The 25073-nt window shown below is 35.5% G+C and overlaps 2 protein-coding genes and 1 long non-coding RNA gene across 8 annotated transcripts in view; all 3 read right to left on the bottom strand.

Moving 5' to 3' along the window:
- Positions 1 to 7904, bottom strand: part of LOC149037003 (uncharacterized) — an 81396-nt gene extending 73492 nt beyond the window's left edge. Inside the window, exon 1 of the mRNA XM_089188295.1 lies at positions 7083 to 7904. The gene's annotated coding sequence lies outside the window, so the exon portion shown is untranslated. The remainder of the gene's footprint in view (positions 1 to 7082) is intronic.
- LOC149037004 (uncharacterized) lies at positions 3353 to 6661 on the bottom strand. The gene is made up of 3 exons (XR_016181334.1): positions 6271 to 6661; positions 5954 to 6045; positions 3353 to 5672 (listed from the first exon to the last, which is right to left on the bottom strand). It is a non-coding gene; the product is annotated as an uncharacterized LOC149037004 (long non-coding RNA).
- A 1236-nt stretch (positions 7905 to 9140) lies between the features above and the next one.
- LOC113681445 (solute carrier family 4 member 11) lies at positions 9141 to 24951 on the bottom strand. Of its 6 annotated transcripts, none has more exons than XM_027198534.2 (20): positions 24821 to 24951; positions 23862 to 24437; positions 21772 to 21815; positions 20843 to 21050; positions 20331 to 20415; positions 19682 to 19805; positions 18888 to 18995; positions 18644 to 18766; positions 18196 to 18280; positions 16943 to 17065; positions 16364 to 16477; positions 15803 to 15935; positions 15223 to 15296; positions 14248 to 14449; positions 13651 to 13757; positions 13035 to 13200; positions 12389 to 12562; positions 11436 to 11631; positions 10803 to 10972; positions 9141 to 10237 (listed from the first exon to the last, which is right to left on the bottom strand). In XM_027198534.2, the coding sequence occupies exons 2-20, from the start codon at positions 24133 to 24135 to the stop codon at positions 10174 to 10176; spliced, it is 2574 nt and encodes an 857-aa protein (XP_027054335.2). In that variant the 5' UTR covers positions 24136 to 24437; positions 24821 to 24951; the 3' UTR covers positions 9141 to 10173. The 6 variants fall into 6 exon arrangements, with proteins under 6 accessions (XP_027054335.2, XP_027054342.2, XP_089044413.1 ...); XM_027198541.2 differs by having other exon boundaries at positions 21772 to 21812; XM_089188287.1 differs by lacking the exon at positions 18644 to 18766.
- Positions 24952 to 25073: the final 122 nt, after the last annotated feature.

Genomic DNA, 25073 nt, shown 5'->3' with positions numbered 1-25073 from the left:
CGGCAGAACGCACGAGTTTTTGCCAAAAGTTGACAAAAGCGCTCAATTCGAACTGAAAAACACTTTTTTTTTTTTGCAAAAATCAGCCTATTTTACATTCAAAAACACGATGTCTTTAACAAAATAGGGATACAATCCATGTGAAAACACTTATTCCAGCTAAAACGCAGTGTTCTCAGTAGAATTTGGGGGAAAAAAGCGTAAAAACCGTCAGAAACACAACAAATTGGACTAATTTTACCCACTTTTTGTGTAAATAGCTGCCAAAACCCTCATAACTAGCTGGAACTACATGTTTTTCACAAGATCGCCATAAAATCTTGAAACGTTGCTTTAGAGACCTTTATGCCTCCAAAACGAGTTTTTTATTTTAAAAAAATGCAATGAACAAAGATGTTAAATGGGAAAAAGCTGTGAGAAAGGAGAAGTTTAGTGTTGCTGTCTGATATACCGCCCAGATATATCAATTTATTAATTTAACGCCTTTAGCCGTGGGTAGAAGTTTTTCTCTAGACTAAGAGGATCCTCCCTATGTTGACGAACCTCAATAATTCGTTGATTTTACTGTTTTTACACAGATTTGATTTTAACCATACTCGCCAAAATAACTGCCAAAACACGGCAAACCAGTATCTCAGCTAAGAGCGATATTGGCCATTTCACACATCCTTATTAGATATGAAATTTATTGAAGATTGTCATTCTAGCACATGTTGGCTAGTTTCCACAGCTTTCTTGATTTTCATGGGAAAGTGGAATTGGTTGGTACCATGACCAATCTCCTCGACTTTCCCATGATTTTCATAGGATGTCAGCATCGACCCATACTTCGAACCTCAGTTGTTGCTTTTTTTTTACATTGGCGCGAGTTTCACAACTTTCTTGTGGTTTGGCACTGACTCATAGTTGGGCTTATTTTTATGGCTAATCCATCGGCGACTTTCTCATGATTTTCTTGGGTTCTCAACAGTGACACGCACTTTGGAACCATAATTTTATAAATATGTCAACACTGGCAAATACTGCTAAAATCTACACTCTACTAAACTCCATGTACCACAATATCCACACAACTGCGTGTGCCTACTTGAAAATCCTAACCCTAACCCTAAAACTATCCAGTAAACCAAGTATTGTATTGCTGGTTTGAGAGACTAAACTGGCTCAAATGATCCAGCTGCTTAAAAATCTAAGCACAGAGTAAGTTTAAAAGATTCAATTTTGTAAGGTTTCGAAACAGTTCCAAAATTAACATGCACATAGCTCAGTGCAAAACATCGAAGCTTCTAGGACTTCTTATGATTCCTACGAACGTACACACCTAATGCACGTCAATTTGCCTTTGTTGTCCTCGAACGATCACGTCTTCATGGTAACGTGGTGTAAGAACTGTACAGCACTTTATATATATATATGTTTTACTTGACGGTAAAAGTTTGAATCCGTACAAGGAAACGTAACGGAAACAGGCGACGATAATATTCCGTTGACAGAAATGCAACGGAAACGTGTCGTCATATTTCCGTTCAGGAATCATAACGGAAACATAACAGGTCCAAGGAAGAAGTGAATGACGTGGAAACATAGAGTTTCATTTTTCCGAATTACGGAATCATGCCATTTCGTCCTGTGCTCACTCTAACTCTGTGCTATCCTAAACCTAACCCAAACCCCAAACCAATCCTAAGCTATGGTAAAGGGTTTAAGTCAGGGTTGAGGATAGGGTTAGGGCAGGAGCCCATTACCTGGTTAGGGTTAGAGTTTGGGTTGCTTCGGGTCAGAGGGGTTTAGTGTTACAATCAGGGCTAGGGCTAGGGTAAAATTATGCTTAGGGTTAGCGGGGTTTAGTGTTAGAATTAGGGTTAAGGCTAGGGTGAAGCTATGCTTAGGGTTGGCGTTAATATTTTTCTACAAGCATTCAATTGCAGGGTTTTTGGTATTGTGTTTGTAAATTTCAGTAACTACTTGAAAGTTTACTGAAAAACAAACGATAGGCCGACTGGTACACTTACAGGATATATAGAGAAGGTTTGGGTTAGGGTTAGGGTTAGGGTTAGGGTTAGGGTTAGGGTTAGGTCTAGGTTAAGGGCTATAGGTTAGGTTTTAGGGTTTAGGGTTAGGTTTTAAGGTTATGGTGCTGGGCTAGGGTTTGGGATTAGGGTTAGGGTTGGGGTTTGGGCTTAGTGTTAGGGTTAGAGGGTCTGCGGTTGAGGTTAGGGCCAGGGTGAAGGTTTGGGGTTAAGGTTTGGGGGTAGGGTTAGTGTTTATGGTAAGGGTGTAAGCCTCTTTAAAAATATTTTTAAGAAGATTTTATCACCTTTTTCACGTAAATAACCACTTGAAGAATTTTGACCAGTTGGATTATTTGAAGCGGTTGGATTGATTTTGATTGGTGTTTAATAACTTTTAGTAGTTGGATGATTATTTTTACCAGTTGAACCACTGTAATATGCTGGATCTTTTTAACTAATGTTACCATCCTTACCAGGTTGATTACTTGAATTATTTGAACCAATTTCACTGGTTACACATGCATTATCCAGTTAGACCATTTCAACTGGTTGGATCATTTAAACCAGTTTGTCCATTTTTGATATTGGCATCATTTTAACAAGTTGGATCATGTTAACCAGTTGCATCATTTTACTAAGTGAGATCGTTTCTTCCAATTGGACCATGTCACGTAATTAAAATCTTTTCACCGTTTAGACCATTTTATCTTGTTTTGGCTGGTTGGACCATGTTAATCAGTTGTATCATTTTGACTGGAGTGAAAAGTTCCGTTCTTTACCCTAGCCCTAACCCTAACCCTAACCCGGGGCTAGGGTTAGGGTTAGGATAGCTCGCAGCAAGAGTTAGAGTTAGGGCTTGGGTAGGGTGGGATTATGATTAGGCTGAGGGTTACAATTTTTTCTGAAAACATCCAATTTTTTTTTTTGGTATTGTGTTTGGCTCTAAACTTTAACAACTACTTGAAAGTTTGCTTGAAATCAAAATATTCCATTTTTTGCCAAAATAACTGCTAAAATGCGCAATTCGGGCCTTTTTATCAATTTACACTGGTTTAAGCTTGGTTTTTGTGTTTTCCCACAGACTCTTGCACTATTTTGCTGAGAACATTGTGTTTTAGCTTTTTTGCAGCGTTTTTAAAACTGAAATAAGCTTATTTTTGCAAAAAAAAACAAACGTGTTTTTCAGTCGAATTGAGTGTTTTTGTCAACTTTAGCGAAAAATTTTGCAAAAATCGTACATTTCTGCCGTATTTTGGAGTTTTTAAACAGATTTCGTCGCGATCTTGTGAAAAACATGTAGTTTCAAGCTAGTTTTCAGTGTTTTGGCAGTTATCTTGGCAAAAAATGGGTAAGTCAGCGCAATTTTTTTTTTGGTTTTTAAGGGTTTTTTGCCCAAATTTTACTGAGAACACTATGTGTTAGCTTGTCTCCATTGCTTTTTCGCAGATTCTATCGCTGTTTTGCTGAAAACATAACGTTTAAGCTTGTTTGCATCGTTTTTGGTCGTGAAATAAGCTAATTTTTGCAAAAGGAACAAAAACGTGTTTTTCAGCCCAAATTGACATAAAGGATACAGAACATTTGCTTATTGCCTTTTTTTTTGTCCTTACTCATGAAGTTGATTTTGGCATTTCAAACAAAAACTCTGCTAGAGCATTAATTGAATGACATATCATGCATTTACTTTGAAGCAAGAACACTTTTTTTTTAATTCAGAAAAATACCTTTTTATTTTTTTTAAGGACTGCTGGATATAACCTGTACAACCAAGATGAATTTACATTCATTATTTGTCATAACTTACACTAAATTAGAAATTCAAGTATGAAATGAGGGTACTAGCCCTTTAATAGTGTTCAAAATTTCCATATGCAGGGGTACTTGTGGCTACTGGAGAAGAATCAGTCTTTAACCCTTCCCCCCCCCCCCCCTCTAAGGGAGATAATAAGTACAGATATCCTCTTCCCTAGGGGCAACTAGCTCAAAAGTGAGTGATCTCAGGGGCCCTCCATAAAAGTTTTCTACAGCAATAACTAAGCTCTACAGAAGCACACTATGCAGACAAAAGGTGTAAGAGAATCAATGAATTCTTTAATTCTTGGTCCCTCCCAGGCCAACCTATTGTACAAATCTCATGACATCTGTTCCAGTTTCATCAGTCAATTTTTCAAGCTTCAAGCTTTCCTGCAATTATGTACTTGTTCTTGAAGCTGAAAATTAACAAGGTTCCTTTAAATTCAGTTTACATAACAACCTAACAATTTGTGAAAATCACACAAATCCCAAGCTATATCCAGAATTATGCTCTTAATAAAATAAACTTTCAAAGCAAATTGGGATTTTGCCCTAGTTCTTTTTATTTTTTTGTTACTTTTTAAATACATTTGTATAAATAATGCTCCCCTAACTCTCCCCAAAACTTTTAGAACAGATGCAAACTCTTAAGAATGATCAAGCTTTACCTTATTATTAAAAATTTTTACATCTTAGACTCCCAAGTTATCACAGAGGTTTTTTTCGGTACTTAGACCTGTTTAACACCTAAAAATAAGAACACATACATAACACACACAATCAGCCAGGTCAAAATGTGCTGCAGCCAACAATTTGGCCACCTACAATGAAATAGCTGCCAATTTCACACATGTCAGACTTCTATTCAGGACAAGATTTGGCCTCTGCTGCCTATTACTATTGCCACCTTGCCTGCCACTCAAAATTTCAACTGAGATTGTCATACATACATGTGGGATTAGGTTACATGAGCAAACCTGCACTATTGAAAGAGGTCAATGAATTATAACTCAAAGAAACATTGATAAATGAAATAAATCAATAGAAATGACAAAAATTAAACTAACAGCAGACAGCACTTTTTTGGCCTTCAGGGCCTGATCAGTGCAGTGATCTTCAACTAAGTGCTTAATTTGGACATAAAACCAAAACTTGTTATGGTTAAATATTATTATTTTTCTTTCAATATTCCCATTCTAGTTGATGTATATTATTTGAATAACAAATCTTATTAGCATGTTAAAATCACCTGAGGACAAGGCATACACTTTGTGCCAAAATTGCTTTGCATCAAGTATGTTATCTAGTACATCATTACCATCGTCAGGTATTTGTAATTTACTCTTGAAAATCACACAAATCATAAGCTATATACAGCATACAATTGGCAGCAAATTATTAAAAAGTAATGCAGTAATCTTTAATAATAAGATTACTTAGTAGCTAAATAACAAATAGCCTAGTCAAAATGTGCCGGTAACCAGGGATTTGGCTGTCCACACAGAACATTTGTTAGGCGTCTAGTCTGGACAAGGTTTGGCCTCTACCTTCTATTACTATAGCCAGCTTGCCTACTTCTAAAAAACATTTTGACTAGGCTGAAAAAAATGTTTGAGAGAAAAATGGCCACAACAAGCCCACTTACTGCAAAATAAGAAACATAAAAGTAACAATTCAAATTAATACAGAATATAAGCCCTGCAGGATTTGGCTCTCAATAAAATTAGTTAAAATAGCCGATCTTGAGTTTAACTACTCACTCAAAATGGGCTGACAGCCTGCAATTTGGCCGCCTACGATGAAATATCTTCCACTGACTTCACACCTTTCAGACTGCTTTTCAGGATGAGGTTTGGCCTCTGCTGCCTATAATTACAACAGCCAGCTTGTCTACTACTAAAGAACATTTTGACTGGGCTGTGCAAGTGTTACTAGCGTATAAAAGGCACCTTCAGGTAGATTACAGCAACTTTGTACCAAAACACTTTAAATCTAGTACATCATTACCCTCTACAGGTATTTCTAGTTTACATGTGAAAATCCCACAAATCACAAGGTATATTACATCATACATGTTGACAAAGCAATCAGGGGTAAATTTTTCATTATAGGATGCAATGGTCTTCAGTATCAAGATTATTTGGTACCTAAATAGTAAAATGTTCGAGAGAAGAAATAAACGTAAACATTTTTTCTTTCTCATCAGCATCGACTTCCAAAAATAATGGATAATGACCACCTAAAACAAAGAAGAAATAAATCAAATTTGTGATTTCACAGGGCTTCAATAAGAAACAAGTATGCATATCTTTTATTCCCTACCACTTACAAGTGGCAGGAATGGCTGAAATGGCCTTCACGTGGACACAACAGAATCCTATGCGTGTATAACCATGTAGAACTATTTATTCGGTATCGAAATTACATCCCAAATGTCATAATATTTGACTGAAACTCAGCTTACCCATCTTTCGTTTAGACTTCGAAACTTACTGCTTTTTACCACCGTTTCAATGTTTTCTTGTTGTTCAAAAGGTGGTAGGGCCATTGCAGACCGTGATTTTTTTTTACTTGAGAATGAGAACCAGGTCACAACACCCAAGCCTTTTCACGCTAAAATTTTAAACTACTAAGATTTCCTTCGCCGCCGTAAGCCGCCATTTTATCTTTCCCTGGATACTAGTTCCCAAGCTTCGAGCCCGAAGGTCTTAACATGCACCGAAATTATGCTATTCGTTATTTCAGGGCCAATTTAGAAATAACGATAATCATTATTTTGGTGTCGAGATCATGCTGGAAAAATGGAGGGAAATACTCGTAGGCTCTGGAGACGAGCAAAACTCTATCCAGTCCCTCGGGCATAATGCGCACGCATGATCTGTTCTTTTTAAGTCGTGAATTGTGCGCATGCGCAAGAGCGAGTTATAGATACGATGTGGGGAATAGCATTCGCTCGCTCGCTCGCTCGATTGGTCGATTCCTGTAAACTTTTTTTAGATTTTAGTCTTTTGAGTGCATTTGATAGTTTTTGGCGAGCAATAAACAGACGAAATGGCGACCTTTGTTGCTAAGAATAGTGGTGGGATGAAAAAGAAGCCAATGATAATCTTAAAAGAGTTTTTTTTTCCTTTTAGTTTCAACAAGCGGCGCCAGCGACTGGCAAGCATTCAAGGATTCACACTGAAATAACAGAAGAACCTTCGTTTTTCATAAAATTGTAATTTACAATCCTTGAACTTGAAAACAATCCGAAGATTCATTGAAAATATCACTTACTGCGAAGCGCTCGGAGTTTACAGATGTTCAAAAGCTTTTTCTGTTATAGCGTGAGATTGAGGACAAAATTGATCATTACGTTTCGTCGCGTGTGTTTTTCCTGTGTGAAGCAACGAAAGATGCCGGCGACTGACGAAATAACAAGTTAACACGAAAATCAAATAACACCTAAACAAACAATTTTAGCTACCGATTTTCAGTGAATTTTTAAAGAACAATTTTCTTTTAAGTTTCAAGACAATTTGAAGATTCAACATACATACAACGTACTAAAATGCGAAAGTTACACACCATAAAATTGATAAATAGGCCTGAAATGAAATTCTATCTTGTTATTGATTATACGTTGCCTAGCACGTGACTTAAATCTACCCAGGCGGAGATCTAAAATGACGGTGGCAGGCTTGGCTTAGTTATATCACTCAAAACTCGTTCCCGTTTGTCTCATTTGATAAAGAGGGAATCGTTAATGTTTTCATTAAGACAGTATTGCCTTGATTTTCTAATATTTACAACGAAAGCCAGTAAATTTCACTTTTCACCCACATTTACTTCCAACCTTTTCTTTTGAACCAGAAACAAAAATGATAGAAGTTTAAAACACATGACATCATCCACCTTGTCAAATGTAATAGCATGATCATTTCAATTGTAATGCCTTCTTATCCCAACGTTACTTTGTTTCTTTGCTACATTAGCGAACACTAAACTACTGCTCGTACTCTAGATATGACAATCAACCACAAAATTCCCTAAACCAGATAACATTAAACATAATCTAAAAAATCATGTGTCAATTCACGAGTTTGCTCACAGAGCACTTTGATTTGTTTGCAGCGATCACTTTTTTGTTTGCAGCGTTCACTTTTTTGTTTGCAGCGTTCACTTTTTTGTTTGCAGCGATTGTTTTTTGTTTGCAGCGTTTCTTTTTCTTTGCAGCGAGTCCCTTGTGGGCCATCGTAGGAACGACATATGGTCGATTTACAACGATAAATATTTCGAAATCTGAATATTTTACACGTAAAATCAATAAAAACTTACTCATGCCCCGTGTATCCGTCGTAGTTTCTGGCGATTTCTGCTGTTTTAAGCTTGCTTTACCATCACTGTTATCCATGTCTTTTGACATGGTTAACAGTGATGGTAAAGCAAGCTTAAAACAGCAGAAATCGCTAGAAACTTCGACGGATACACAGGGCATGAGTAAGTTTTTATTGATTTTACGTGTAAAATATTCAGATTTCGAAATATTTATCGTTATAAATCGACCATATTTCGTTCCCCATACTATGCCTTATAACGTGTTCAAATTTTCAACGGTTCCTCCCGTAACTTAACACCGAGTCACACAACGCGTGACGCGTTCATGAATTCATCGTTGGCTTTTTCTCGAGACGTGAGCTTGGGCCACCTATGGTCACATGATTGATTAATTTACCCGCTATAGTGAAGACGGTGGACTACGGGACGGTGGATTAGGGAGCATACCTGACAACGACCTTTGGGGGTTAAAGGGGTACGATACTGGAATGCAGTTAAATGATAACCTTTAAATGCCGACACTTATCCGAGAATATTACAACAAAATGAAACTGACTTCATCATTATTATCAAGAATTACTCATGAAATTAGGAGTTATAATTTGGTTACATGTCATATACTGCATGTCTGGGGGTTATCTCCTCATTTCGTACATCTTTCAATTTTTTTCTAAAATGTCTAGGAAGCTTGGGAGGAAAAAATCTCTTTTTTGGTCTGTTATAGCTCAACAAGAAACTAGGAATCTGCTTTTTAACCACCTGATGACAATTCCATTCTTGAATCTAGAGACACATCACTCTACACTTAAGGAGGGGTTGGCTGCTAAAAAAAAATTTCCTTCAGAAACCATTAAAACTTCAGGATTGTAGGCAGCATAAACATTACACTGAATTCTGGTAGTTCTACAGTTGGCTTCTTCCTGGGCTCTTGAAATAAAAAAGACATTCTTGATTCTAAATAAAGCAAAATCTTTTTCCTATTTAATAAATCCTTTGCAATACATAATAAACTGTTGCTGGAAGGAGGTACATCTCTTTATTGTTTATACCCTTTTATATCTCTAATAATCTTTCTAACTGATGATTTAAGTAAAGTTTCAATTACAAAATTTGACATAAACTTGTTGCCATTTCACTACTTACATTACCAAAGGCTTACTAACCTTAAAATTTTTTAAATCAAATTTTTTAGAATATGGCTTTTTAATTTTAAACTAAACCCAAACACTAAACAGATCTGCATGTAGCAGAATTCATACATTGTATGTACAAAATTCTTGAACTGAATTTCATTCAAGTAATACAAAAAAAAGCAGAAATACACATTCAAATACATTTGCAAGTTAATAGATGAGAAATTATTGAAAATAAACTCCCTCTTTTTCTTCAAAAAAGTGGAGCTGGCAAACAATCTACTTTTCCATTTGTGATCAAAATATTTTGTTAGAAGAAAGAAGAGACTCAAAGGAGACTTTTTTCCAAGCAACTGGCAAGGAACCTCAGACTAAATTATGTTAAGACCTGAACAGAAAAAAAAGCTTATAGGTCACCAAATCAAGTTTGATTCATTTCCATATGAAATAAGCACGGAAATAGGTTGACCATATAAAAAAATCTTGAATTCAGGTTCATTAATACTGAAAAATGTCAAAAATAAAAAGTTTCTCCCCCCCTTCAGAAAAAAAATACTCCAATCTACTTGGAAACCCTGATGGTAGAAAACTGTGTAAAAATTGCATTGAGTACAGGGTAATCTAAGGTTCTTTCAAGGATATAGAATGCCTAACATTGGTTAAATCAGTATCCCACTTGTGGCTTAGTTGGTTGTTTTAAAAATTACAAATTACAAGCTTAGCTTTTAATTTATAATTGTTAACACAGGCTAAGCTATGAGTGGTTCTATAAGTGTAGCTCTTAAGAAGTTAACTTTTTAAAAAGATTCTATAACATCCAACCTCTATTTGTAGACATACTTTAGATCTACATTCACAGGCTTGAAGAACTATCCTGATTTGTCTCTTTGTATTTAAAAGATTAAATAATTTACTCACTACAAGTGAGCATCTAAAGCCTCAAGATACTCTGAAGAGATCAGTTTGGGAACAAGAAGATGCCTGCAAAGTTAAAATATGATTTCATCAAATTACCCTTAAATGGTTACAGCTGCAGTCCTAATTACTAGGGAATGACACAGTACAACATAACCATAGAAGCTTTTCAGGATTTATCTAAACCTTTTTTATCTTTTAGATGGTGTTTATCGTAACAAGCCCCTTTAACACAATGATGGCTTATCTTATCCTATTCACTATTTGTTAAAATTATCACTACTGCCAAAGTCAGAAAGTGGATGGGGTCTGAATCCTAAAAGGGATGTGGCCTATGACCCAGATTTTTTTCCTCAAAAAATTTCTGTCCCATTCTATGTTCAGCTGTTTCACTCCCAACATCTCATCAGCAACTCTCCTTACTGTCTATCATAAAATTCTTTTGATGTTAGTTCAGAGAATTTGGTATTGGATCAACTAATAAGCCTGTTATTGATTTTTTTTGTGCTTTATTTTCAACATTTGTCTGCTTGATATTGTATTACTATTATAGGGAGAAATTATATCTTGGTCACTCATGGGAGTTAAAGGCTTAACCATTGAAGTAACTCAAATTGTACCTTGTTCTTACCTGATGGGCAATATAAACATGAGAAGAACAGGAAACACCATCTTAAGATATGGCAATGGGGCAAATCCAAATCCACATAAAACACCAAGCTGTAAGAACTGCAGAGCAGTGTACAAGTGCATTTTTCTCTGAGGCACATGGCGAATGTAGTGGTTTGGTGGGTAGGCAGCCTACAACATTAAACATATATGAACAAATCTAATATTTTCAGGTCTCTTAGAAATGACAAGAAGTATCAAAACTTAATCATTAATAATGGCAGATTGTAATAAATTATAATAACAAAATTTAATTTCTTATGACTTAGGAGCTAATTTAATCAAGTAGAGTAAATTTTGTCTTCAAATCAACATAAAGTTGAACCATAAGAAAGTCCAAAGGGGAAAACCATAATGGTTTTTCAGAATTAATAAAGACGTAATCACCATGAAAAGAGACAGTATTTGCATACACAGGGTTGTGCTCTTCAAATAATTAGCTGGACACTCTAAATCTCAAAAATCCAAGCACATAGCTCTGAAAAGCTCTCCCTGACAATAACACTATGTGGCTCAGATGCACTTTACTCATCTGTGACCACTGGACTCTGTTAGGGCACAACCCTGTGACAAAAGAGTTTGATATCCTACCAACCTGTTCTGTGACCAACAGCAAGGCTCTTTCAAACATCTGGTTACCATATAAGGAGGTCATGGCCATAAAAAGAAACAGGCCATCAAGGACAGGTGTGGGGATCAGTGTGAGAGGAATGGGTAACATCAACAGTGATAATGCAATAAGAGTGCTTGAGAGAAACCCAGTCAGTCTTGTCTCTCTAACTTTAACAATACTGCAAAAGAAAAAAAACACACTATTAAAATCCTTAATCCTTATTTGTTTCTTTTTCAAAGGCTCAAATAGCCTTAGTTAACCAAGGAAAAGCAAACATATTTCAATTCAACAGATTAAATTGCCATTCATTTGAAGAACTTTTTAAAGCAATTCCTTAAAAAAAAAAAATAAATTTAAGGGCAATGGAAGTCAAATGGTCTTTGAAGTTCTGAGTGGAACTGTAATGCAAAATAGCTATTAGGTATTCAATTTACCCTCTACTCCTTCTTTACATTTCATTCCTTAGTAAAAGTACATGTATTTATCATAATTTAAGTAGAATTTCATACTACATTTCTGATTTCTGCAAAAAACAATTTCATACACAATCCACAGGGTTTCTAATTCCTCTGCTCACAGTTAGTAAAGGTGATCTGACTAGTTGAGATACTCAACAGATGTTTTTACTAACTGACACCATTTTCCAGTTTTTAGACATTACTCTGACTTATGTTCAATAGCATTCCAATCACTTTGAACTAACCCACATTAATTCCCTATCAATTTTCTGAGTGTAAGATTAGGGGAGCTCTCAACCTAAGTTGGTCACTAGTTTTACCCAGCTTTAGAACCCCTCACTTCTGTTAATTATTTGCTACTGTATAAAAACAAATTTGATTTGTCATCCTGATTATGAAAAAGGTTTCAAAGGAATCTTTATATGGTTGGATATATAAAGACTTCTTGGTCTCTACACTGGAAGATACTAAACTCACATTTCAAACACATGTCCTCTATCCACTCGCTCTTCAACATCTGCCAATGCCCTGACATGGAATGGTGAATGAGGAAGGGCAGCATGTACCCATGGCAGGCCAAAAATTGATAGAAAGCCATTGACTACTGCCACAACAAGTAAATCCCAATGGTATGCACTACCCTTCTTTAATCTAATGAAAACAAATAAGTTAAATTTGGTGATTTGACATCACTGCTTAGTAGATGGTAACAATGACAGGATTAAAGATATGTGATTTAATCATTTATCAAAAATCCTGCCAAAATCAATCATAATTACTACAGAGAGATTAAGAGTAAAACAGTATCATTCAATACTGGCATACTTTGCTATTCTTTGCAGTACTGATGATCAATCTGAGGCTTTGTAAGCTCATCAACTATCTAGGAATGCAAATCTCCCAGTAAAAGGTCATAGGTATTTAGTGAACACATTGACTACATCTAATTCAATAAATCATTGAATCATCTTTTCCTTCAGACAAAAAATCAAACTTAAAATACTAATGAAAGCATTACCATAATGGTGGGCTGAAAAGAGACCCATGGAATAAACAAAGCACCAAGCAGAGTACAGAATCTCTTAGCAAACCCTCTTTGAAAAAGATAATTAAAGTTATGTACCTGTTTCCAGGATTGTTGACCATGGCACTTGAAATATTCTGATCCATGAAAAACAACAGAGAAAGGGAGAACCCTAACCCAAGTCCAGCAAACACTGCACCCCAAGTGAGCTTGTGTAAGGGAGCAACAGTAAATGAAAATGTACCACTTGATTCAAACTTGTAATCTGTGAAAAATCACAAGGAATAAGGATCAAGTTATAATCATATTAATTAAATTTTGAATAGACTGCCTTCTTTATATAGCTCTGAAATTATGAACTACCACAGAATTCAAAGTTGAATGCAGGGTTGTCTCATGACAAGTTAGTCATCTTAATTATTGTCACTATGTGATGATAATAATCTGGGCCCAGTTGTATAAAAGGCAGATAACGCTATCCAATGGATAAATTGCTATCCAGCAGATAAGTGATAGCTAAACATATAGCATTATCCACCAGATAGAGTTCTATCCAGTGGATAGCGTTATTCAACCTTTGAACAACCAGGACCTGATCTTTATGTAAAATCCCAGAATCTGATATTTATTTTTCACTTCTATCACATTTATGAAGTAGAATAAGTAAATATCATAGAAACAATAACACACCCTGCTCTTATCTTGCAGTACTTACTATCAATATCTCGTACAAAATATGAAGCAATAAAAGACATGACAAGTACAGCCACCACAAGTGCATAATCAGCCAATGCCTCTCTCTTTCCAGCATCAAGAAATGGGCTGAAATCAATATACTCCATCAATTAACAAACATATCAAAAAAAAATTGCAGTACGGAAACAATTTAAATCCAGGCATCTTTTTAATTAGGGTAGTTTGCCTTAAGAGAATCCTGCAACATCTCAAGACTCAGCATTCAGTAAACCAAGGATGAAAAAAGCAAATTTTTTGCTGTAGAAAATTACACAGCATGATCAATATTTTATGAAAAAGTTCATCTCATTTTGACTTCAAACCACTGAAGCTACATTTACAACATGTTACAACTTGCTCCATGTCTGAAGAACACAGGTCACCAAACAGAGACCTTGTGCTGCAAATCCAGAGGATAAAATACTTTTCCAGTCATAACAGAGTCACATCAAGGAGTGCTCTGAGACAAAGGTCTAATCACACCTAAATATAAGGAAACACCAACTTGTTGGAATCATAGACAAACTTCCCAGCACTCCTTTCATGCAAATGCAAATATTACTCTGTTGCTACTGACCTCTTACGAAAATTGTACAGTGCTACACCAATCCAAACTGTTCCTAAGCTTATAACAGCATAGGAGAGACCTCCCTCTCTGCTACAAACAAATACATCTGGAACCTGATCATGAGTGAAGTTATCAGCAATTGCTTGGCCAACAACACAGGATGATGAGTTCCAGCAGGAACTTAAGCTTGCACAGTGAGGATTTGAGTATTCTGTAAAGGAGATTTTGGTGAAAGAAAAAATATATAAAGTCATGTACCAAACAACTCCCACAGTATTCCTTATCAAAAACTAGCAGTAAAAAAGGCAATCATTATTACATTACAGTCACTTAACCTTGTAACCCTTCATGTGATAAGCATCTAAAATCTCCCAACAGTAACACTCCTAAATCAAACATTAAGGTATTAAGAATAAAGGATATGATCACAAAATCAAGAAGCTCTTGATTGTTCTACAAATTCTCCTCATAAGAATGTTAGGAAATAAGGAGAGCAGTATGGAGAGTACACATTCTAATGATAGGGTATAGAAGTTAATTGTGCTATAGTCACATACACAAACAAACAGACAACACAGCAGTAAAAAAAATCAATTTTAAACAATTTTGGCTGCCTGCATGCGAATTTCCTAGGGCAAATTTCTCAGGTAAAATTTTTAAAACAATCCCAGTTGCAAAGGCAAAGAAAAAATTGAAACGCAAACAGAAATCTGTAAAACAGACCAAATGTAGGAAAACTGAAAACTGAAAACTGAAAACTCAAGGTTAATCATTTCTTAATCATTTTGTTTTGATCTTTATCACAATTGTTGTTAAAACACCCTGTGTATGTCTATGACTCTCATAACACAACTTAGTTCTGAAAGCTTGTAAATACACCACCACCACATTTTCACATGTGCAAATGTGTTCACAGAGACACTTCCACCAATCCAGAATGAAAAATAACAACTTGTTTTTTTTCTGGGTAATCATTATCAGTACCTTTGATGATACTACTAATGGCATCTACTGTAAATGCAAGTGAGATGAACAAAGCAAAAATTTCCTCTGTTGATCTGTGAAGGAAAAAAAATTAACTTCTCACTAACAGAGCACATGAGCAGTACTGGAAAATATTGGCCCAAAGTTGTGACAGTTAGGACTGAGGGCTAATATTCCCCTGTATGCCTTGAGCAAGCAAGATGGGTAAGTAGTTTGTTGTATGGCACACAGACCAAACATGTTTAATTGGAATTTGTTGGCTTTCGTGACCAAAAATACATGCCTTTGGACCATTTCTGTGGAAACAATCGCTATACCAAAATATGGACCAAGTAATAACCAATCAGAGTGCTTGGATTTACCTCAGGACTATCTTGCCATAAAATAAACATGGTTAAAACAAATCAAATGTTAACCAAACTAAAAATTTATGATAAAGAATCTCCAGAAACTCACAATGAATAGCATGGCTGCATACTTTTTGTTCAAGTAAAAGATATGGAAAATTACACAATAAATGTCTGCTTTTTTTTTAAATCTGAGAAAAATAAAACTGATGAATATTGAAGAAACACTGTACCTTGTTGACCACTTCATTATCTGGGAAAGACCAAATGTAGAGTAGACAAATAAGAAGAATGAGTTCCAAAGACCAGTACAAGAATATAATGCAAAGAAATCCAAATCAAAGTCTACTGCAATGTTGTAAATAACTAAAGGAAAAACAAATGCCAAGTGATTAATAATGATGAGATGTTTGGAAATTTTTAGAAATGTTTAAGTCCAAACTTAAGACATTTCTTTTTGCCAAAGTTTTTAGTGACTAAGTGATTTCTTTTATAAGGCATTTTATTTACTTCTGTGTACTACATTGTAAAGTATATAGTGCCTTTGTATATGTGCTACATAAATGAGTTGTATTATTAATATTATTATTATTATTATTATTATTATGTTTACCTATAAGCATTTTTTTTCAAAATAAGAAAAATACAAAAAATTTAGACATGCCATTGCTGCTATCAATTTTAAATTGGGATTTCTTCTCAGGTCATTTTCTTCTGATTAAAATGTGTTACAATTTGTTTACCAGCAGAAGTTATATAATTACTATTGTACTGTGACAACATTTACACATCACCTTTGATATACAGTGCCAGTGGAGCTGTGGTAAGTAAAACAATTAAAGGTTGCCCTCCAAAGAGGGCAAACAAAATTCCTCCCACAGATTGTGAAATGATTACTTTCTGAACATCTGTAAAAGAATGATGAGTGGAGCAGTCAACATCTAAGTCATCACTAAAGAATGTGACTTGCAAATCACAGTCAATGACAACAAAGTGTAAGCTAATTGATGTGGGTCATAGCTCAGGCTCCAAATCTCATTGCAAGTTTTGTAATGCAATGCAACAAACTCTCTGTGCTTCTGCACGATAAAATGTGTAAAGTGAACTTGTTAATGATGTGACACTGATCAGTTACTGTGGACCAGCTATCACAACATGTTCAATAAATTCAAAATTTTTTAATGTTTCTGACAATATAAATTTTATGAATCACCAAATGAATTGAACTGTAAATGTAAAAACCTACTAGCAAATTCTTAACTACGGCCATTAAAAAACAAACTATTCAACTAGTATTTGTACCATTTCTGTCAATTTCTCTGACATAAACCTGCACATAGCATTACCTGTCTCAACAAACTTAGCCAACTTACCAATTTGTCCTTTAGTGTTGCGGCCATTGAGAACACCAAATGCAATAGATGGCAGAATACAGGCAAAGTATAAGAATAGTGTTGTGGAGATCACTTTAGGAATGGTCCTGTGACCTCTTATTCCTATTTAATCATAAAATTGAAAAAAATACAAATAATAAAATAATCTTAAAATGTACTGTCAAAAGAAATAAGGGTCAGCTTGCAAACCATTCTCAAACAGTTTGAAAATTAAATTAATTCCAAGAAAGCCACTCTTCAAAAATTCATTCACATGATACAAGATAAGGCCAAAATAATTAAAACAACATTTAGTTTAATTCACTTACAGTCACATTATGATTGATTTAAGACAGAAATGCATTCTTAATACCTGTTACAATACTTTAAAAAAAATTTGGATAAAGAAGTAATTCACATGAAAGATACAAGGAAGTGAAGATTTAGATATATGAAAATTCACATATTTGCACTGCGGTGGAAAGATGAAATTAGAAGATCCTCGCAGCTAAGAACACTACTGAAACTAGTAGTTGTAAGTAGGACCTGAAAAAAAAATTTCAGGCCCGTACGGGGTTTGAACCCATGACCTCTGCGATACCGGTGCAGCGCTCTACCAATTGAGCTAACAAGCCAACTGGGAGCTGGTCAATGAATTGGGTACAAATAAACATCCGAGTGAATGAAGATTTAGATATATGAAAATTCACATATTTGTACTGCGGTGGAAAGATGCACTCGGATGTTTATTTGTACCCAATTCATTGACCAGCTCCCAGTTGGCTTGTTAGCTCAATTGGTAGAGCGCTGCACCGGTATCGCAGAGGTCATGGGTTCAAACCCCGTACGGGCCTGAAATTTTTTTTTTCAGGTCCTACTTACAACTACTAGTTTCAGTAGTGTTCTTAGCTGCGAGGATCTTCTAATTTCATCTTTCCACCGCAGTGCAAATATGTGAATTTTCATATATCTAAATCTTCATTCACTCGGATGTTTATTTGTACCCAATTCATTGACCAGCTCCCAGTTGGCTTGTTAGCTCAATTGGTAGAGCGCTGCACCGGTATCGCAGAGGTCATGGGTTCAAACCCCGTACGGGCCTGAAATTTTTTTCAGGTCCTACTTACAACTACTAGTTTCAGTAGTGTTCTTAGCTGCGAGGATCTTCTAATTTCATCATACAAGGAAGTATTTGAGAAAAATATATTCCATGTTTCTGTGGTAATGAATTTGGTACATACACCTCAACTTACCATCTTTAAAGTCAGATAAATAATGTGGCCATCTCCTTCGAAAGTCACGTATGACCCCCCTTCCAAATGAGAACAGCTCTGATCTCTGTCAAATTGATGGATAAGGTAAGTACCGGTACTCTGTATGCACAAATAATAAAACATTATCCATGCTCCTGAAGTATCTCTACCCTTTTACTCCCTGAGTGACCAAGACAGAATTTCTCCTTACAATTTTAATACAATATCAAGCAGATAAGTGATGAGAATAAAGAAAATTATCAACTAGGAGATTATCAGTTGATCCAAGACCAAATTCTCAGAACTAACATCATAAGAACTGTATGGAAGACATTAAAGAGAATTAATATGAGATCTTGGGAGTGAAAAGGTCAAATGACACATATACAGAGATGCTCTATAATAAAGAGATTAAAAAAAGCTTTTTGACGTCTTGGTCAACTTATACCTTTTCATCATCTCTTTGATGGATAAAGGAGGACTTTGGATGGAGACCAAATTGCCTTCGGGTAGGTTTACGTTTTGACCATGATCGAGAAGAAAGCGTCTCTTTGTGCACTGAGAGTACTTTCTGTAAATGGAAACCATATGATAAAAAAATACATGCTGTAGTTTGAACTCTTTATAAAAAACAGAGGGCAAACAATCTCTGCAAAGTCAAATTCATTATCATAATTACAGCTTGAACAAACCTTAAATTCCTCCTCTGTTTCTGCTTCAATAAGCAACTGCCTTGTCTCTATGTCAGACAATAATGTTGCAAAAGTTCTTCCTGTCTCCAGTGAGTTCTTTGTGCTTTTCTGAATGGCATGAAATTAAGAAAAAAAATCTCAATGGGCAACTTTCAAGAACAAACTACATATATTCCCAAATCAAGGTTTTTTTTTTAAACAAAAAAATAGCTAGTAAAGGAGTATAAGTTAAAATTATAACAAAATGGTAAATATCTTATATTATTTATTCATTAATTTCACTCCCATTTGCTGAACATTGTAGTATTGTGAGTAGTATTTGTATACTACTCAACCACACTCCTCATTGACTTTGTATCATCCTCTCACCAATAAACAACACACACATTAATTTATACAGAGGATATTACCCAGTACCGTATAAGATATTCATTTTACATTGGAGTGGCAAGAACTATACCTCACTCATTCCCAGCACTCACCCCTAATATAATTTTGAACTTCTTGCCATGAATAAAGCAACTGATTAGAGGAATACATGGTCATCTGACTTTAAAATGTTTGCCTTTAACTGTTTGACCCCTAAGAGTGACTGGCATCTAATTTCTCCCCACAATATCACCCATGAATCAAACATTAAGGTATTGAGAAGAAAGGAAATGATCACAGACACAAGAAGCTCTTAATTGTTAAACAAATTCTCCTGGACAGCCTTGACAGAAATGCTCAGACAACAGTATGAAAAGTATGCATACTGATATTAGGGTGTAAAGGGTGAATATGCAGCAACTTACAGCTTTACTAGGAGCAAGCACCAAGACAACCAAATGAGTCTCCTCAAGTGTTCTTCCCAAGTTTACAGGATGTCTCAGCTGTGCAAAGGCCACGTGGCTCTGCTGAACAGATGGTAGCTCTCCCCTATAGTCAGTAAAAGACAAAAAATTATTTATTTACCTATTCAATTTATTCATTTACAACATTTAGAAAGGCTGGCCCAGTTTAGCTTTAAGGCTGGTTTAAATGGGGGGCTCTATAAACAATAACAAAGCCAGACTACAACACTGAACATACTTTCCCAACTCTTTGCGAGAAGTGCATGGGTTCTTTAATGTCCCCTACTAACCAGTACAGAGAAGATGCATACAGGTTATTGTCCTAATCCAAGGAGACTACAACATGTAAACATTTGCAGTTGTTAGAACAAAGGCACAACATTTTCCTCAGTTATTTTAAAACCCTGAGTAGTGGTCCTGTCTCAGGCTTGAACCTTTTACTTCTCCCATGGCAGCCGACAGTGAGCTAGCTTAGTACAATTAAAAATAAAAAATAATAAACCCAAACCATGTTTTACTGACTAAAGGCAGTTTAGCCTTACTGATGATCAACTTAATAGAATTTCAATTGCAATTCAACACAGCTGCACTTATGTGCATACTGACTTACAGTGCAATGAGCCAATTCTGAGTTTCTTCCCAGCCTCCACCTTCAGATATTTCTGTTCCTTGGATTATTTTAGCCAAGCAGTGAACTAAAAGAGGAACATTTAACCAAAATTTAATTAATATACAATATTATCACTAAGGACAATATCCAATTCAATCTTTAATGTTCAAGAAACAAGTATGGTCAGAAATTTTTGTCAATTTGCAACTGAAATCACTCTCAACAAGCGACTTTTAATTACAGACATTTTTTTAGATCTGATTGTCAATTCTCCCCTACAGCTGTAACACAATCCCTTGTTAAATTGTTACAAGAATCAGGTGTTAGATCAAGAAAACAACTATCACCTGAAAAATTTGAGTTTTCTCATAACCTGTTTGTTGGATAATGTAAGGATATTACAAGAAGTTACATTTAAAAATTTCTGGGAATTAAAGGGCTAATCAAAGAATGAAATAGTATCCACTTTGTAAAGTACTCAATATTTTTAAGGTTATAATAAAACTCCTCACCAGAGTCATGGGTGAAAAATGCCAGCCTAGCTTCTTCAAAATCAATGTCTTCTCCACCAATTACAGTGATCAGCTTCTTCAGCATTGCATCAATAATTCCTTGCAGACTTGTCTCGTGCAGTCCAAGAAGTAATGTTGGTCGTTCAAGGAAAGTTTCAACATCCTTAGCTGCCCTGATTTCTGCACAGAAATTTTTTGAAGGGAGTTTCTGCGATAAAGAAAATTGAAAGAAATGAAGTTATGTGTGTATGAAAAAAAAATTAAATACAGTACTACAACAAAGACACTGTTTTAACCCATTTAATTAAACACTAACAGTGACCAGCATCTAGTTTCTCCTCACAATAATACTGCTGAATCATTCATTTAAGATCATGAGAATAAAGGAAATGATTGCCAACTAAAGAAGCTCTTGATTAATAACAAATTCTCCTTTTCAGCACCTTAGGAAATGTATAGATAACTGTATGGGTAATATACATACTGATGTTTGGGTGTAAAGGGTTAACTTATGCGACATCTCAGGGCTAGCTATGCTGGACTGGCCCAACCTTAAGTTTGGTCCCAACACCATGTTGTGGATATCAATGCTAAGGTTTCGATACTTGTTAACTCATAACAGGACTACAAGGAGAAGCTGCACTTGAGTACCAAGATCCAATTGTTCATTCTCTCCTCTAGCAGCCAAACATTTCCTTGTAAATTAGTTAGAGGGATTTGGTGGTAATCTAGATAACAAATTCTACCTGACAATTTTGAGCATTCTCATTACTTGTTTGCCAGATAATGTATAGATATCATAAGGAGAAGACACCTGTTAATCACTTCTGAGAGTTAAAGGGTTAAAATTCACAATTAATAGTAATTAACTACTGTAAATGATTATTCATTTTTAAAAAGGATGTGCATAAAATAAATTAAATATTCACCTGGTGGCTAGACAGCATTAGAGAAGTATCAGGAACACCATCTTTTGAATTGAAAAGAAAAAAAAATCCTTGAAATGAACATTTTTTAAAACTAAGTAAATTTAAGAAATGTACTCTGAACCAACTCTCCTACACTTTACTTGTTTACAAGATTATCCCATTATTGTCATGTAATGCATTGTTAACATTATTCTTAATCCTTTGACTCATATAAGTGACCAGCATCTAATTTCTCCTTACAATATCTCCCCTGAATCACATATTAAGGTCAGAAGAATAAAGGAAATGATCACCAACTTAAAGAAGCTATTGATTGTTAAAACAAGTTCTCCTTGTCAGCACTTTAGGAAATATAGGAAAAACATGCTTACTGATGTTAGCTCGGGTGTAGAGGGTTAAAATTCAACAAGTGGGCAACAAAAAAGAATACAATCAACTGATATCAACTGAAAAAGGACTTATACACATCAACATATCCAGAATTGAGTGGGTGAGTGAGTAAACAACTTTAATTCTGGCAACTAGGGTAGAATATTAACACCTTACTACTAGAGTTTACCAAACCAGTAAAACACAAATATTCAAAAAGTCAGAAAATGTTATTTCAATTTTTGGGAGTGTTTGTGATTCCTGCATTGTTATTTATGAGGGTATCAATGTCCACAATCGTATTTTCTACAAGCACTTTTTCAAACAGTATGTAGAACTTCACAGTTAAATCAAATCCAGACATAATAAAATGCATAGTTGCCGATGATCCCCAGCATCCTAGCTGGAATGTTTTGATAAATAAATCACCTGTTTAATTAAAATGTGAACACACTTAAGTAATTCACAAGATAATCCATTCCTCACAGTGAGGTAACTGTTCTTTAATACACCGTTTCAAAGGAAATCTTAAAAGTGTATTGCACCAACTGATAAAATGAAATCCTAGACAAAACATGCTTTTACACAAAGGCATATATCACATTTAGGCTTTTGAAGAGGAAAGCATGTATGTATGGCAGTACATATGATATGAAGTTTTCCCTTTTAAATTGGTGACATTCTTTAAAATATAGTTTACAGGTCACATAAATTTTTCAAGAATTTGTGTGTGGAAAGGGATTAGGACCCACCCTTTGCTAACCCTCAAAAGCTATGTGAAGTCGTACTAGCAGCTTATCTAGTGAAACTAAATATTTTTTTCTGATTGATTGAATGATTGTCATGGCTTTTTACCAATACCATGATCGGAATAACCTTTGGGTGGCTGACTATCAGTGAGGTATTGTAAAGGTATCATCCTCTTGTAATGGAGTTAATTCACTTTCTGTTGAGGCCTTTGAAGTAGAATATTACAGCCCTTGTGGCAGTTCTGAGGTTGGGCCAGTTAATTAAATCAAGCTTGTTGCTTGATAAAGATCACATTACTGATAAGGTACCATATAACTATGACCATGATCTATGCAAGTTCATCACATTTTTGTCACATGAATCTCAATATACAAAAAAAAACTCTTCTGACAAATTATTCAATTTTGAAAAAATCTTGCTTTACTCAATTAGCGAGGAGAGTTTGTTAACCACGCCAACACTGGCATCTCTTGCAAAGAAACAGGCTGATTAAGACAACCAAGCAAACTCGTCGTGTGAAAGAGATCACATAACTGAAAATACTGACTAATAAACGTGACCATGATCCATGCATGACCATCACAATAATATCACAAGAATCCTTACAAAGAGCAAAACAACTTGATAACCCTAAAAACAACTTAGGGTAAAATTTCCACACAGCCCCATACCACATTATGCATTCAGTTATTGGATAGAGAAAACAATGATAAAAACAGTACATTGCCACTGGAAAAACAGATTTGTTTTACAATAGTATGGGACTGTGCGGAAATTTTACCCAACTTGGTATCACTAGAGGAGGATGTTTATTCAATTTGTCGGGAAAGTTTGCGAACCTCGCCGGCCCTGACACGTACGTACCACGTGCAAAGAAACATGCATTTCATGACACATTTTCCGCTCATCCACCAATTAAACCCTCCACTTAATATTTCGTGTGCGGGCATTTAAAAAAAATGTCTTCTTACCTTCGACTAAGTATGATTCAACCACTGTCTCGATGTCAAGCCCTTGTCCACTAGAATTCAAATGAATTATTTCAACCGTCTCCATCTCACTTTCATCGTCGTCACAGTTTTTAAAACTCAACATTTCTATCGCCGGCGTCACGTTTCCCTGGCTGTTGTTCAGATCCCTTTCGCCGATATTAGCGATATCACAGCCGTCCATAGTCCTTCCTGTGGTGTAATTATTTCCGCCATCTTTTTCAATACCTGTAGGATGACTGAAAGGTCTTTCCATGTTGTTTTATATAACATAAGACTTAACCTTTTTATCAAAACCACTAGCATTGCTCTAAACGTTGTGTTTCAGGCAAGTACAAGACCGAAAGCACTTTGTATAATAGAGTAACCACGTGCACGGCTCTAGGCTCACTGCCCAACAGCTTGTAACGGTTTCAAAATGACATTTTGAGATCAGAGAAACTGCCTCATTGTCGGCCAACGAGCATCCTCCATGAAAATAACACCACGCACTTTTTGCCGCCAGTTATCGAATGACAACTGGATAGTGTCCTTTCCTCTGATTGGCTATTTATCTGTCTGTAAATTATTTGGAAACAAATGAGCTATTTATAAAAATCTAATTTTTTTTCTTTCTTTTTTTATGCTGCCTAAAGTTTACGCCCTATAGTTTATTTCTCTTATAAAACATTCTTCCCCTTTAGGCTTTTTTCTTCCTAATGTAAATATACCACATGTATCGATTTTTCCGAGATCCATGCTGCTGTGAACACCGACTATTTCGCGGAGAGAAGATCCCTAAGAGATTTCTCAAAAAACAAGAGTAGCGAAATATTACGAAACTTCCAAGAATTGGAACCCCAAAATTTAATACACTAAGTCTAGGGATTTGCCAGTTTTCTTATATTTTGTTAAAAAAGGACAAACAAAAAATCTGCTCAGCTGTTAACTCTGTGTCTCACCCGTGAACCAAATCTAAAGGATTCAGTGCCTGATTCTTCACGATTTTTTCACAGCATCTTCTGCCTTGCCTCATTCATGATGAAATGCCCTGTGCTTTTCTCGCTATAGGAAATGAACTCGACTGAACTTCAATGTTTCATTACATAGAATTCGTTTACTTCGCGAACTGTTTCATTGTTATTTGTACAACGGGAGAGATAACCTATAAAAACAAGTACTTCTTTCAATCATATGCAACTCCATGTCATTGAT

The sequence above is a fragment of the Pocillopora damicornis genome, chromosome 11 (assembly GCF_964200805.1).
Source record: "Pocillopora damicornis chromosome 11, jaPocDami1.2, whole genome shotgun sequence".
NCBI classification, from domain to species: Eukaryota; Metazoa; Cnidaria; class Anthozoa; order Scleractinia; family Pocilloporidae; genus Pocillopora; species Pocillopora damicornis.
The sequence above is the reverse complement of the archived record's forward strand: the minus strand, read 5'-3'. Positions and strand labels throughout refer to the sequence as shown.